General features: G+C 31.5%; 2 protein-coding genes across 2 annotated transcripts in view; both read right to left on the bottom strand.

Annotated features, from left to right (window-relative positions):
• Positions 1-8860: 8860 nt before the first annotated feature.
• Positions 8861-10573, bottom strand: LOC143068527 (uncharacterized). Its single transcript, XM_076242658.1, has one exon. It carries the CDS (start codon positions 10266-10268, stop codon positions 9078-9080), a length of 1191 nt encoding a protein of 396 aa, XP_076098773.1. The 5' UTR covers positions 10269-10573; the 3' UTR covers positions 8861-9077.
• Positions 10574-13092: 2519 nt separating this feature from the next.
• LOC143068528 (uncharacterized) overlaps positions 13093-17361 on the bottom strand; it is a 42585-nt gene continuing 38316 nt past the window's right edge. Inside the window, exons 2-4 of the mRNA XM_076242660.1 lie at positions 16233-16327; positions 13862-13914; positions 13093-13268 (exon numbers count right to left, since the gene is read on the bottom strand). Of these exons, the coding sequence (XP_076098775.1) occupies positions 13162-13268; positions 13862-13914; positions 16233-16327 (255 nt within the window). The 3' untranslated portion in view covers positions 13093-13161. The remainder of the gene's footprint in view (positions 13269-13861; positions 13915-16232; positions 16328-17361) is intronic.

Below are 17361 nucleotides of genomic sequence, written 5' to 3'. Positions count from 1 at the left end.
AACTGGAGTCATTTTTCTTGCAAACTCAAATGAGCATCTAAAAGTGCATGCCAAAAGATCTAACAAGGCAAGCCATGGAATAAAATACCGATCGTCAACGTTTTGTTTCATTTTATACTTGTACACAATCATCACTAAAGAGTTGCCAATTAATCCGAGTAAAATATAAACTATCAAAAGTACGTCGTTACCAATATAAATTTGAATTTGTTCATCGTTCCATTGTTCCAGTTTTTGTTCCTGTGATAAGTTCATGTCGATTCCTGAACAGAATAGAAACAAAATTACAATGAGAAACAATTAGTTCATGGAATCGTCTGAATAGAAGCAAAGTTCTCCTGGATAGAAGCAAATCTTACAATGAAAAACAATTATTTCATAGAGTCTTCTATTCTGAATAGAAGCCAGACTTACAATGAGAAAATATCAGATTTAATAATAACTAATAAAGATGTAAATAATCGATTTTCATGTTTGCAGTATATACAAGAGATTACATAAAAGACATAATCGTTCTTTTTTAATTTTTTTTTATTAAACCATTAACAAGCATTGTATAATGAAAATTTGAGATGAATTAATCCCTTACGTCCGGTTATAGCATCATATAAAATAATTATAATGGACTTTATTTTACTAAGGACATAAATATCCAAGTAAAATATCTAAGAGAAAAAATTATGAAAATGTTATTGCAATGAACGAAACATAATCAGAGAGAGTCAAATTGAAATGTTAACATGATGCTATTAATATCAAAGGCAGCAAATATGTACCTGTACGGTTGAGGAAATTCTCAACTTGTGAATTTCTGTATCCAAAAATCACCAAATAGTCTTCTGTTATGATTTAAATCCAACTCTACGTATCAAACCAGCCAATTATGTATGTATATCTGGTATTTCAGATATACAGGCGACTGTTATTTCTGATAAATATATATGTCTATTAAATTTCTCTAAGGACTCAAGTCATGACATTTTATCATTCAAATACCAAAAGAAGCAATAAATGTGGATGGATGCTTTTAGATAGCATATTTAATGACTTTTTATTTCTTATCGTCAACTATTTCATAATTAGTATTATCTATATTGCTTTTACTTAAGGTAGCACAATACACAGATTTTTTCACTTCCAATCAGACAACTTTAAACTGATATAATTCATTTCATCCTTCTTTGAATTTTATAAATGAGGTACCAAAAGAAAGAGGAAAGATTAATCTTTCAAATTGTGATAATTTCATGATGACTTAATTATTACTTAATTAATTGTTATGTAATCAGTTGATATATTGTGATGTCCACACTTGAATGAATTTAGCTTCTTTGTTATTCATAGCATCCCAAAATATTTTATAGATTCTTGTACTACACAGCTTGACCTCCAAAACTGTGTCTCAGATTTCCAAAAACATCAATAGAACAAATTTTATACCCAATTAAATTTAGTGATCTCTTGTGAATTGTTCTTGCAAACTTCATTTGAGGTTTATGAGAGAATGAAATACAATAGGAAAAATCTGAGACACAGTTTTGGAGGTCAAACTGTGTTGTACAAGAATTTATAAAATATTTTGAGATGCTATGAATAATAATGAAGCTAAATTCACTCAAGTGTGGACATCACAATATATCAACTAGTTACGTAACAATTAATTATGTAATAATTATGTCATAATGAAATTATCACAACTTGAAAGAATAATCTTTCCTCTTTCTTTTTGTACCTCATTTATAAAATTCAAAGAAGAATGAAATGAATTATATCAGTTTAAAGTTGTCTGATTGGAAGTGAAAAATCTTTGTATTGTGCTACCTTAAATCATTCATTCATTATATTAGAGAAGTGATTTTTTTGTTGAGAATGCCCTATGATCGGTAGAGGGGAAATAATTTGTTATTCGCTTTGCTACATTTTTATCATTACATAGTTGTTTCTTCAAATATGCCACATATTTATTTCCCCGAGGGTATCACAAGCCCAGTAGTCAGCACTTTTTGTGCTGACATGAATTATCATTGATATTGTTATATTTATAAATTAACTGTTTACAAAATTTTGATTTTTTTTAAATACTAAGGCTTTTCTACCTCAGGCATAGATTACCTTAGCTGTATTTGGAAACACTTTTATGAATTTTGGATCTCTATGCTCCTCAACTTCGTACTTTATTTGGCTTTTTTAACTTTTTTGGATTCGAGCGTCACTGATGAGTCTTTTGTAGACGAAACGCGCGTCTGGCGTATATATAAAATTTAGTCCTGGTATCTATGATGAGTTTGTATATTACATTTGAACTTTAACAGAACAGTCAAGAATATTTATCACGAAATGATTATATTCATATCTCACACTTCAGTTACCTCATCGTCAAGTGTCATATATGTCATGCATGTGATATCATAACACGACAAAATGAATAGTTTTTATGGAAGGTAGACTGTGATTTTCGTTAGAGAAATTGGACTGCAATTTGAAAATGAGGTCATGTTTGAAAAAAAAAAGAAGCTTTGCTTTACAATATGTCATTTTCGAAGTGTTGTTTGTTAAGTTCTTTAACATATAGACTGTGCGACACTTAACCTACACATTGCATTCTGAATTATTGATAAGTCATATTTTGTTATGCCGGTGAATATGTTTTGTGATCTCTAGTTCCAATTTTTTATTGTTTTTACTTTTGTTTTCTTATTTGTCCTTTTTCTCCTGGTATTTTTAAAGAATGAAAATATTGATAAAATCTGACAAATATTGCATGACATTTTACATGTCTTCAAAGGTGGGTTGCTACCTGGTTTAAAATTATTTTAGCATAAAGTGTTATCAATTCATGGATATATACCGAAAAAGGAATTAATTGAACAAATGATATTTCACTTTTAATTGTGGTTGAATAAAACCATGAAATAACTTGCCATGATCCTTAAAAGGCGATACTTATGTTCATTTCATATTTGTTTATCTATACGCATCGTCAAAGGTGTGTGTATGATCAAGTGTTATTACTGGGAATATGAAATTACAAAAATGGTTATTCATTCAAATATTCGGCTTTGAGTGTTCCTAAAGAAGGTACATCCAGGAAAGCTCTTCAGACGCATGTTATCGGTTTTTTTTTTTTTAATATATGATAAATTGATCAATAAGATGACATCGTTGTGGCAATCTATTACAGAAACATGGTACACGATGACACTGCTGCCATGTCATGAAAATGCTAAAGCTGACATATCTAACTCAAAATTTCAATTAACACATAGTTTTTTAAGAACTTCATTTTAACAAAAAGGTCACTTTGGTTAGACAGGGAGAATGGGGGACAATATTGACTAAAATTGAATATAATTGGCTCACTTGATGCTGTTAGTTTAGCCGTAAATTATGTTTACTATTAATTCTTTTTCATGCAAAGACTTTTGAAGATCCATATATACAGTAACTTACTTAACAGCAACTTGTCGAAATTATTTTTTTTATTTTTTTGTAGAATGAACAAAAGATTATCCTGTTGGTTTTTTTTTTTTTTTTTTTTTTTTTTGCTTGAATCAACCCGTGTTTACCACTCTGACTAGTAACACAGAGGTCCTGTGTTCGAATTCTTGGGAGACAATATGATTTTCTAAGAATCATGCGCTTCGGGTACAGTTTTGTTTTACAAAATATTACATTTGTCTCTATGCACTATATCTATGTTATTTTCAGTTCTATTGTATATGATGTAAACCCCTTCTTAAAATTTTTTTAATTTATCAGCGTAGTAAAATTAATTTTGTTGAAAAAAAAACAACGCTGAATACCAACTACTAAACAGGTCCATACAGTACATTCGTTAAGTTCTCTTTACCATGTTTACCACTTATGTTGTAAGTGTTTACTTCCTAATGAAACATGATGAGGGATTTATCTAAATAAATTTTACTAAAATCTCCGGAAATAATAAAGTACTGGAACGTTAACATATATGTACTCTCAGTAGTACAACATTTAACAAATAGCTTCAGTCATCCTTTAGGGTTGAACTTCTTTGAATATAAAGACAATGCAATGTATCATATAAACTCCTTTTTTTATGAATTTTGGGTCCTCAATGATCTTCACTTTATTTGGCCTTTTTAGCTTTTTTTTTATTTGAGCGTCAACTAGTTGTTTTGTTTGGCCGACACTTAATCAGCAACCGTATTTGGTAATTGGTAATGCATCTAATAGTTTTGATTTACGCATTTTCTTGTAATCTACAGATAAAATAAATGAAAAGGCGGCAAGGTGGAGTTAATCTGCAGGTGACGATCATTTGAATGTCTAAAGGAACTTCGTATATAAGAAACAAACTGAATAAAATTCTGAATCTTAATCGAAATCTCTTAACACAAAAATGCAAGAAGCCGATAAACGTCCTTAGCATGCATCCTGGTCAGAGTCTCTAAGACATTATGTGAATTTAAACAAGTAATTCATTGTATTTCAATATATTATGGGCAATTGTTTTGATAAGAATTCTTTTTATATTAATTATGTACATGGTCATTTTATTTTGCTCATGTGCATAATAAGCTAAAGTGACTTAGTCTGAGGGGAAATTAATTATGAAAATGATAAGTTGCTCGATTCATACCAAGGGTAAAAATCACCATTAGTATCTCGTTAAATTGAGTGCAGCAATATTTTCTACGTCAATTTTCTTTTATTATAATGGATTCAATCTTCCCTTGTGTAAATGGAAATTTGAACATTTCAAATGTCTGTGCTAAAGATTATTTGACAACAATTTGTCAGATTATTCTCAGTCGGAAACTGTATTGCAAAAACTCACAAAAAATGAAAGTAACAGAAAAACAAAGATTAGAAAAGTGAAAAAGCAGCTGGCAATGATATTTATTGTAAACGATATCTTATAAATAATAAACTCATCACAAATACTAGGCTTAAATTTTGTATTTATGCAAGATGCGTGTTTCGTCTACAAAAGACTCATCAGTGACGCTTGAATCAAAAATATTTAAAAAGGTCAAATAAAGTACGAAGTTGAAAAGTTTTGCCAAATACAGCTAAGGTAATCTATTCCTAAGGTAGAAAAGCCTGAGTATTATAAAACTTCAAAAGTTTTGTGAACAGTTTATTTATAAATATGACCATATCAATGATAATTCATGTCAGCACAGAAGTGTTGACTACTGGGCTGGTGATACCCTCGAGGAATTAAAACTCCACCAGCAGTGGCATCGACCCCGTGGTTGTAAATAAACTCATCATAGATACCAGGATTAAATTTTGTATTTACGCCATTGCGTAATTTCGTCTACAAAAGACACATCTTCATAACCTATATCGTTCTTGTTATATTTGGTAACGCCATAGTATTAAGTTTATAAATATAAAATAAAACAAAATGTTGATGATCGGTATTTTATTCCATGGCTTGCATTGTCGGATCTTTTAGCTTGTACTTTTAGATCATCGTTCGAGACAAATCAACCCTGTTTACTTTCGAGGAACATTGCTTTGCAAATTATGTTGGATTCCAGTAAACATTACTTCTGTAATTCTGTTGTTAGCTATAATATTTCACATGTCGTCCGTTCGGACAAAAGATAACATTGACATGAAAAAGAGTTGCACGTCGACTACTTATTGGATTTTCTGTTCTTCCAACGATGGTATTGCATGTGTAAAATAGAGAATTTGAATTATTTAATACTAAAATAAATGTAACGGGTTATATTTGTGACATTAATATAAACAGAGTAGAACTGGGGTTTTTAATTTTTGTGGCCTTTGCGTAAATCTTTGTTCTCCCTATATTGAGTGGGTTACTAGTTTTCAATACTTTAATTGGGTGTACAATTTATAGGCAGTTACATGGTAGGAAAAACGGCTTCATCAGAGAGTCAGAACTGAACACCCATATCAAAGCACCAGGCCTTGAAGGCATAAACCTTGCTCAGTGCTCGGAGCACAAAAATTATGCTCGAAACCAGAAATCCAGCAATTTGATTGGTTGAATTTCGAGTCTGAGTACAAAAATCATGCTCGAAAGATTTATGACCATAAGGCCAGAACAGTGTGTCAATATCAGAGCAGAATCCTAACAGGGAAAAGAAAGAAACATTGAAAGAAAATTGGTTTATTTTCTCACAATTTCTCCTACATATCTATGATGGTAGCGATTGCGTTTTATCTGTCGTTTGTGCCAAAGTTCATAATACTTGTTATGTCGGCTGGAAACGATAACTTTTGGATAAACAAAGGCAAAGGTGAACTTGCAATGTTAGTAGCAATTCGTGAAATAAACGTCATAAAATCCTGTCATTTATGGGTATTATGACAAACTTTTTCGACAAAAAAAAATAGTTGCTTAAATGCAAATGTTTGTTTTATCACTGGAATAGAGTATTCCCGAAATAATTTCAATGAATACATAGAACCAACTATAAACGAGCGGGAAGGTCTAGTGAAAAACTGGTAATCAGTTGTTCAAATGGGGCCTTAAAATAAAGAAAAATTAATCATTTTTGGTGTGTCAAAAAAACGTAGGAAGTACTCGACAGATTACATGCTCATATTGTTAAATTTTAATCTTTTCAAAGTTTTGATTTTTTTTCTACCACTTTGCATTATAATCTCATTGGAAAAACTTCACACACCTTATAAAATGTTCATTTAAGGTAGCACAATACAAAGATTTTTCATCCCAAATCAGACACCTTTAAACTGATATAATTCCACTCATCTTTCTTTAAATTTTATAAATGAGGTACCAAAAGAAAGAAGAAGGATTAATCTTTCAAATTGTGATAATTTCATTATGACATAATTATTACATAATTAATTGTTATGTAATAAGTTGCCATATTGTGATGTCCATACTTGAATGAATTTAGCTTCTTTGTTATTCATAGCATCCAAAAATATTTTATAGATTCTTGCACAACACAGTTTGACCTCCAAAACTGTGTCTCAGATTTTTCCTATTGCATTTCATTCTCTCATAAATCTTAAATGAAGTTTGCAACATCAATTCATAAGAGACCACTAAATTCAATTGGGTATAAAATTTGTTCTATTGATGTTTTTGGAAATCTGACAAAAGGACGTCATCATTCGTAAATATAAATCAACGTGAAGAAATCTTATACGTTCACGTATTTCGCATCCAATCTCTTATGGTTATATTGTATACAAAGCTTTAAAATGTCGTCATTCACCTCAACAGCTAATCAAACATTAAAATAGACTTATTTAGAAGGGTTATAGTTACCATACTGCTACCAGGATATTAAAGATGGCAATTTTGGAATTAATATTGATTCACTAAAAGGGTCTTTGCATCGGAAATAAACACGTTTATTCTAAAACCATTTGTTGGCATGACACGCGTACAATGTTCTTCTCGTATATTTATGGTGGTTTGATTTCAAACCCTTTACGTTTCGGATTACTCTTGATTTTCATATGATGAAGTCATAATCTTTCAATCAGTTTAAGTGAGGTCTGAAGCTGGCATGTCAGTAACTGCAGTAGTCCTTTATAAATTTATGTATCATTTTAATTTTGCTTAGTTTTTTCTTATTACTTATTCTGACATCGGAGTCGGACTTCTTTTAGACTGACATTTACCGTGCGTTTTTTTGTGTGTTTGTTTATTCTATATTGGTTAGAGGTATACGGGGGCGATTGAATTATTATAAAAAAAAAATGTTCACAGCACTGCATGTTTGTGCCAGTCCCAAGTCAAGAGCCTCTGTACTTTATTAGTCTTGTGTGTGTGTGTTTTTTTTTTTTTTTAATTTGTTCATTTATAAATTTAGTGTGACGTCCATTTTCACTGAACAAGTACACATTGTTAAAGGGCCAGCTGATGACCACCTCAGGTTGCGGGATTTTCTCGTTGTGTTAAAGACCCTTTGGTGGCCTTGGACTGTTTTCTTCAATTTGGTCGGGTTGTTGTCTCTTTGACATCTTCCCCAGTTCCATTCTCAATTCTATGTTTAATTCAAAATCTAATTCATGTATAAATACATACTAAAATAATGCCAATATGGCATAATGTTCTATATTTGAATTATTGGATTAGTTATTCTATAGTTCAGACACACAAGATCTATAAATAGTTACACACATTACAAATTAAAATCATAACACTTTTTTACGAGGATATAATGTTAAATATTTACAATATCAATTCTATTCTATAAATGTTTATCAAAATTTCACATACAACTCAGACACGCCATATTCGTAACAATAACGCTAAAAGTAACATTACGAACTTTTGAGCAAATGACACACGTCTGATGTGTTTTCAATTTTTTATGCATTTAACAAAAGTGTACTATCATTACTATTGTATATGGTATAACGCCGGAAAAGTTGTGAAACTATAATATCAAATGTATTGCATTTCTCCGAATTTCGTAGAATAAAATTCACACGATATAGCCATCAGGGAAACGGATGAAGCAACTTTGAGTTCTGGGATGATTTAGTGATTTTTGTTGGACAATTATACTGCGGGGTTATGGTGAAATGTGTTCATAATAAAACGAAAATAAACATGAAAGCGAAAAGGGTAAAGTTTGGTGAAAATCGAACAGTCCATTTGGTATGTTTCTGTATTTTTCTATGAAGATGTATTTATCCTCTTCACTAAGTTACAATAACAAATATATGAAGCCAGTTTAAAGGTTCCAACTTTCTTTTTCCTTATTCATATTTTCTTTGCAAAAAAAACCAGATTTTTAACTGTAGAACTCGAACAAAGCCTTGACAATAGAAAAGGGTGGATTTTCAGTGAAATAAAACATAAATACACAGAAGATGTTGAACACAGCGTACAGTGCAGTAATGAAGCAATAAAGGAATTATAATTTTTATTGAATCTTATTATCAGTTTTTTATTCAATTTTATTATTTCCTCTCCCCGGCCATTTGGTGTACCAAATGAGTCATTTCTTCAGCAGTTATAATATAAAAGTCTTTCATGGATAAATATGTTGCTTTTAAATCTGCCAAGAATCTAACTTTATTGATATATACCAACGCCAGGTACTGTTTCTGACTATTTCTATGTCACCTTAAAACTCACTGTCTCGAGCCCGTGCATTAATTGTCATACAAAACAATTTTTTCACTTCATACTTAAATGTAGTGTCAAAAAATCCATATATGAAAGGATTAATAATGTGGTTAAAAATGTAAAAACGATAGAAAAACAAACATACAGCAATTGTTTTAGGTTGGTCAACCAGATTTCTCCAGAAGTTATGGTCCACTGATTCCGTCACCATCAATGTGATACGAGGAGTAAAAGTGATCATGAAAAATAAAGTAATTGCCATGAACATGTATGTATAACGGTGTGTATGAAAATGCTGCTTCAAAGCTGAAACGTTTTCTTGTAATACATCAAGAGATCGTCGCTTCTTCCGTTGCGATGGTTGATTGTCATCTACAATGCTTTCCTGACTATTGTTCACTGAAGACACAATGTCTATATCTATGCTGTCTACCGACGCTCTATTTTTACCGTCGTCTGTAGTTGACGTTGATATCGGTTTATTATTTTTGCCGAGCGGTCGTCGCCTGAGAGTCGTTGTTCGTCTGAAGATAATAAACTTTTTATATATCTGTTTTCCTATAAGAGCATAGAGAACGGTAAATGATATACAACCAGCAATGGCCGCAAGGAATTCTAATATAGTGTATGTTATGACACTACTACGGAATAAATCGTCTGTTCTCCCGATTTGTCCACATCTTGATCCAATCACGGACGAATTATTTGGATGAGGAAACTGCAATTCTCCGTAAAAGAATAATGTTGGAATCGAAAATATCGATGATGTAATAAAGCACAAAAAAATTGCAATGCGTTTCCAACGTAACGTTAATGTCAACAGTGGTTTGCAGACTTTCAGATAACGCTGCACTGCAATAACAACAAGCAGCAGCCCAGAAGAAATAGTCGTAGCTTGACTAAAATACCATAACACTTTACATATAATATCACTTGTAAACTTGGCCGGAAGTAGATTTAACGCAAGGGCATACGCTGAACCAACCGAACATGCCGTTAAATCCATCGTCGCAAGAACTGGAATGAAATACCGATCATCCTTTTTCTTCAACTTAAAAATGTATATGAATATTACTAAAACGTTACCGAATAATCCTATAACCATATATAACACTAGAATTATATTGTTTACTATCAAATGATTGCTGAGCTGGTAGTTCCAGTTATCTAGAATTTCTTCTTCATCCATTTTGTTTCTTTTAACTAAACAGCCTTATCTTTAAACTAGATACTTTTCCTATTACTCAGAGTAACAGCTTATATCTTATGATTCATTGTGATAAATTGAATCTTTTACAAACCACAAAATGAAAATAAAAGTATTTCTCGTAATTTCATATAAACAATGCTCATAAAAGTTTATCCCATATAAAGTGCACATGTTTAAGGAAATGAATAATCCAACTGTTAACCGGACCGTAACGGAAACGAGGTTGTCAAATTTGTAACGAATCTATAATAGTGTACAACAACCTACATATTATTTACATTTGTTAAATTAATGCATTGATGACTTTTGTTGTCATTAAAGCAATTTTTCTTTGTCAACGAACCATGAATGACGCTGTCACTTAACGAGTATCTTATTATCAACGATTTTTTTTAACTTGATTGTAGTATTTATCATGATCAGATTAATTGTGCAATACAAAAGCAATGTTTTATAGCTTAAAGCTTTTGTATTTTAGTTTCATTGCTGTCTCATTTTTGTTTAAGCCTAAAAAAAAATCGCCCAAGATGTATCGTGGAAGCCAGTTTGCTTTGAGAATGGGATATCGAAGATTCGTGGATCAAACCAGACTTGAAAATTGTATTGTGTTTGCTACACTAAGCCTTAGTGGAGCAAAATCAAAATAAAGCAAACTGCATATAGGACTGGTCAACCCCGTTTCATTATGGTATACCTTGGTAGCGTGACGTGTTTTCAAGCAGACTGTACTAGCAAGTTAAAAATCTGGCATAGTGTTTTATTTTAGTACAACTCGGGGTTTATGTTCATATCACAATAACATATTCTCGTCCTAAATCTTAGCTTAATTTGCAATGGGTCAATAGACATTTAAGTCATATATCACCCTCCTTACTATCTTTGGTTTTCGTGTTTAAATTGTCTTACACTAATCATTTGAGCTTGCTTTTCGGTGTGAGCCAAGGCTCCGTGTTGAAGGCCGTAATTTGACCTATAATTGTTTACTTTTTACACATTGTGACTTAGATTTAGAGTTGTCTCATTGGCTCTCATGCCACATCTGCTTATTTCTATATAATAGAAAATGTAAAACTTTACAGAAGAAGATAATTGAGAGGAAAAATGTTCAAAATTTCTAATATTTCCACAACTTAATCATACACATAAGCCTCCGGATAGCGTGCTTGACAATGATCAAGATGGTACGTATATGTTAAATATTTAATGGCAATTAAAACATTACTAATGACACTAAATTATCTGGTATAATACAAACATAGCTGTAGTAAATGAAGTGATTAATAATTCTGAATAACAACGCTTTTGAACACTTCATATTAGCTAAGGCAGCTCGTAAATAAGCTTCTTTCGTTTGATTGTTTCACATTTTTTCATGTCCGTTTCATTGATAGCTGACTATAAGGTATATATACGAGGATTTTTTCTCATTGCTAAAGCCGTAAGGTGATTGATAATTGCTTGCTTCCCTGTCATTTGAATTATGATAGATAGGGGTCTCATTTTGGAGTGGGGGTTCTGATCCCGGATCCCGATTACTGTTTTGTCATATTCCCATATCCCGCTTACACTATACAAGTAAGCAATTCTCATTTTTTTTTGTAATTTCCAGTGTCTCGCTAGACTTCATTTCCCGTTTTCACGGCACAATATTTTGACCTTCACACGTCACGCTTACAAATAATCGGCAATCCCGCGTCACGCTTATTGACCCCAATGAGACCAACTCGAGAGTTGTCTCAATGGCAATCATACAACACCTCTTAATATTTATATTCAAAATCTTCGAAAGTCTTAACCAGAATCCTTAAAAACCAATATTAAAGGAAACTGGTAAATTAAATAGCAAATTATCTTCCTATCTAATATGAACAACCAACGTTGTCCATTACAACAACAAGAAGATGTAACCATTCTCTTTATTTCATCATTTCTTAAACACATTGTTTATCCTTAAAATGATTTGAGAATGGTCTGCATTTGAAATTTCTCTTTTTATGATATTGTTATCCAATGCATCAGTTGTTGTTCGTCTTGTTTGTTTATAGTTTGTCATGATTGTTGATTGTTTAAACATTCACCGGCAAATATTTCATGCATATTAAGGACGAATAACAATGTAAGAATTAGTGTTGGTAAAAAGGAAAAGGAACTATTATTTTATGTCCACCCGCAATTAACAGAGTATTAGAGAGTATTGATGCGAATAAAGCCATGCAATAGCTAAAATATCACATATTGACATCTCATGAGTTGTTGTTCGTGTTTGTTAATGTGCATATATCTCTATAGAAAGCGTCAATGTCCTTACTCTTAAAGATGCCGTCTCTCATTAGACTGAACGTATATGATATATGCATTGTTTTAATGAAAGTGAAAAATTCTGTTTCTGTTCAAAATTACAAAATTTATACTAGATATCTGAAACTCATTCAGCCTAAGTTTTGCTGAAATTGCTTCAGCAGTTTTAAAGCAAGCAAACTAGATGAACAAATTCAGAAAAAAATCTTTAAGGGGTAGATTGTCAGTTTTAAACTCTTTTTTAAATCTTACTTTGCTGAACATGTTTGCTGTTTACAGTTTATCTTTACTGCTCTACTAGTGGAACGTATCATATCGTGTTGTCAAGAAGAAAATGAATCTTAGTTTGCCATTCAGAAACAATTCTTTTCATGGACCTTTAAATCCTCCGTTCCTTGTGAGTCACATTGTCACAGACATTTTTAGACCCGAGACTATCATTATAAAACACTTACACGAAAGTAATTTGGCATCTGCCAAATCATATTATTTAATAAATAGCAAATTAAAAATAGTTAGGTTTTTTATTTTTTTTATATATAAAACTTAATACAAATGTCAGGTGTTCATACTATTAAGGAGCCCATATTGAATGATACGCTAAATATATCAGTGCCATGAATAACAAAGACAAAATGGCATTCTTCCAGTTCTCTTTCCGAAGCTGTTTCAGTGCGGAATCTGTAAATATATAATATTGCAAACATATATTCACGTTGTTGTCATACGTATATATCATCTTCAAAATACAAAACAAAACACAAGAAAGGAGTTCATAAAATATATAATACGTTTATGATCCTCCTATAAATTGCTTGCAACAACTCTTTGAGGATTCCGTAGGTGGCATGTTGCAAGGCAATTTTTCTGTTCCTTTCCAATATACCCTCATTTTCCAGTGGCAGTCCAAATTTCGCAAACCTTCATCCCGAATGGCCTCTTATTACAAGACCTACCTATATATTGTATTTATTGTTAACTTGTTCTCATCCTGAACATGTATGAAATATTTGTAACTGGAAGTTAAGCAACCAACAATCAATCATATAAATCCAATCTCAATGGACAGCTCGGACTATTCTTTTTAAATATTTAAATTTAATGTATTACAGACGACAAAATGTCTGAATTTAAAACGAAATACATTTCAAAGCGTATCAAGTCAGATAAATCCTCACAAAAAGACGAATCATGCAAAACCTAAATGATCAGAATAGTAAATATTCTTCCAAACAGATACATTACTTGACAATTATAACAGAAAAAAGTATTACCTTGAATTGCTATATCTTTTTTCAGTCGCTTCTGTTCCTCAGTCAGTTCTCTCCTGAAAAGAAAACAGCAATGAATATTTATCGTGTGCTTGTTGCGTCTATTAATTTTGTATCAAATAGATGCATAGCTAGCATCTAGAAAAAAAACTGAAACCAAAGCTCAAGAATTATTACTTCCAGCTTCTAGGTGTTCCAACTTTTGCTACAAAAAAAACATCATAAACTATACATATTAAAGCATTACTAAGCTGGTCATAAATTCGTAAAAATAATGCAACAAAAAAGAGAAGCCGTTTTCCTCTTGGGGATTGACTACTTACTAAGCTCAAGGAAGTTAAAAGGTTTTTGTATTAATAATTTCACTATAGATAAACAGAGATTATAGAAAAGTTGTTAAAATTCATGTTAAAGTCAAAACACTGACTACTGATCTGAAGATATTTTCGTTGACTAACGGTTCGCCATTCAGGATGACAGACCCAGTGCTAAAAAAAAAAGAAGATGTGGTATGATTGCCAATGAGACAACTGTCCACAAGAGACCAAAATGACACAGACATTAACAACTATAGGTCACCGTACGACCTTCAACAATGAGCAAATCCCATACTTATAGTCAGCTATAAAAGGCCCCGATAAAACAATGTAAAACAATTCAAACGAGAAAACTAACGGTAGTACCCTTAATAATAATAACACTTTAAAACATCGTGCTGTCGATCCCCTTTTTAAAGTTACCATCAGCAGTCTTTGATTGTCGCAGAGTTGCTAACTTTTGAAAATCACCAAAAATTATCTTTGTAATGATATGTCACTTTACTGATAGAAATGGGAACAATAATTTTAAATATGTGTATATATAGTACACAACCGTTACTATCATATAATTTCATATAAAATTTCTACCATTATAATTATCTACTATATAAGCGCTATATTTATTAAGATTTGCAATTTTTCTGTTTTTGGCGTGATTTAAAAACAGTTAAACTTCCAAATTGGTGTTTTTCCAGTTTTTAACGATTTTTTGATGATTTTGCTATATTTTACCCAAAATCACCATTTACCCTATTAAAGATTGCTGTAAAGTTTTGAAATGATTAGAATAAAGGTTTTTGTCTTTTTTGAACTATCAAATGAACTTCTATTACCAATATTTATATTTTTCCTGTCCTGTTGGTAATCAATTCATGCTTTGTAAATCTCAAATTCCAACAAAATTCGGATGTTTTCACCTAAAATTTCATGTTTATAAAAAAACAAACTATTTACATTTCATAAACACTGTATAACCTGTTCTAAAACATTTGATTTGAAATGATTATCATCAAAAATGAATGTTTAACAAGCTTTTCCCAGTTTTTCACTATTTTTGTCAAATTTTGCTATTTTTCACCCAAAAAATCCATTTTACCACTCCGATATCTTGGTAGACTTTTAGTATGTTACAAAGAAAGCCTTTTAGAATTGAAAAATATCAAAAATAATTCTGTTGCAATTTTTTTTGAGGTTGGCCACATTTTTCATCTATTTTGATTAGACTATTAAAGATTACGTTAGCAATTTGTAATAAGATTTTATTACTTTTATAACCACTTATATATGTATCATAATGCTCCATTGATATCACGAATAATTTTGTTAGGGATCGACTAATATATCCACTATTGCCTATGCCGGTCAGCCCATATTAGATTATTAGTCATTATTTCTCTTTAAGGATAACTTCAATAATGTACTTATCGTGTTATTTCACAAATGTATAAAACGAAAAGTATGTAAGTATTTGTACTTTGTTTGGTATAATATTCTTTTTGTTTCAGTCTTAGACAAGGTTATTTTTAAAGTTCCTTCAATGCCAGAAAAAGTTCGGCACGATTCGCTTTCAATATTGATATTTTCATCCTTCACATAATTTGACTTTGATGTAAACAACTAAAAAGTTTGTATCATTATGGAACTTGACATAAAGTAAAGTCTACGGTTAAAGATAAATGTGTTTTTGTGGTCTTTTGTGGTTTCCTCTCCCCTCCCTTACAAAAATAAATAAACTTTTTGTACATAATTAAGGCCGTTAGTTTTCTCGTTTTAATTGTTTTACATTTGTCATTTCGGGGCCATTTAAAGCTGACTATGCGGTATGGGCTTTGCCCGTGTTAAAGGCCGTACGTTTACCTATTGTTGTTAATTTCTGTGTCATTTGGTCTCTTGTGGAGAGTTGTCTCATTGGCAATCATACCACATCTTCTTTTTTTTATATTCAGCATGTATCAAGTAAACATAGTACACACTGAATAATAAATCAGTTTAACATTACAAAAGCTACTTTCGAAAACCTATAACTTTCTATTCAGTAAGCGTGTTTATTTTACCTTCTTTGGTCTGTTAATTCCTCCAATCTGAGAGACTTTTCTATATCTTCAAGATTCTCCTCATATTCTGATATTTGACGTTCTACTTCTTCTATCTAAAATTATAAACAAAAATAGCTTTCTAGAATTAAAAAGAACAACAAAATATTTCTACTTTGAATCATGGGAGAACTTATTTTTCTGGAGAGAGAGACATCAGTGAGATTGACTATGACCTACCGATTGCTGCTAAGTATCCAGCGGCAAGAATTACATGTATATTATCATAAATCGTTATGTGTGTACGGATAAATATGCTGAGTCGGCAGTGGCGAATTCAAAGGGGGGTTCCGGCCTGGACGTTCAATGCATTTGAATGGGGACGTCTAGTTGGATCCCCCTTTTATCCTGTGTTTGGACCCCCTTTTTTTAAATGGCTGAATCCGCCCTTGATCGGACCGTTTATTTTAGCTAAGGGTTTATCACTTTACCAGGACACATTATGTTGATATTCTTCGCTCAATACCTCTAAAAGATTAGATTTACCCGACTCACAAACAGAAAATACAAATATAAAAAGTCCAGTTTGCATAGGATAAGGAATGCTTATACTCATTAAAAAATACCATTGTTTTATGGCAAAGGCATACACGATGTGGGCATTAGTTTAACAGGTACCAGTTAGAGCATAATATACAATAATAGGACGATGTGACACTTTTTAAAATAATATAAAATAGGAACTGAAGGGAAACTCTTATCCAGGAACCAGTTGAGCAAATGACATAAAATACTCATTGCCAACAGGAGCCACGTTAACAACTATTGTGAAAATAATTGCTACTATTGCTCTCTATAATTTATTCTATCTATCTAATTTCAATCATACATGTATTTAAATTTGACTCGAGTTGCAGGATAAATGATAATCCATAGATTATTTAAATGTTTCTACAAGTCAGATCAAGAGTTCTTTTTGTCAATCTTCAATTATGAAACAAAATTCTAAATTCTTTACTTCACCATGAAAGAAAATGAGAGGCAATACAGTGTTTGTTCGATATTTGCATTTTCTCCCAATAATAAGTGTTTTAAAATAATTGATTGTTTTAACTACTACTTCATCCTTTTCTATAATAAAATTCAAGAA

The sequence above is a fragment of the Mytilus galloprovincialis genome, chromosome 3, assembly GCF_965363235.1.
Source record: "Mytilus galloprovincialis chromosome 3, xbMytGall1.hap1.1, whole genome shotgun sequence".
Taxonomy (NCBI): Eukaryota; Metazoa; Mollusca; class Bivalvia; order Mytilida; family Mytilidae; genus Mytilus; species Mytilus galloprovincialis.
Note: the sequence above shows the minus strand (reverse complement) of the source record. Positions and strands in the feature narration are given on the sequence as shown.

Bases quoted from the DNA above. Each gene is read 5' to 3' on its own strand.
- LOC143068527 (XM_076242658.1), bottom strand. From the start codon at position 10,268: ATGGATGAAGAAGAAATTCTAGATAACTGGAACTACCAGCTCAGCAAT.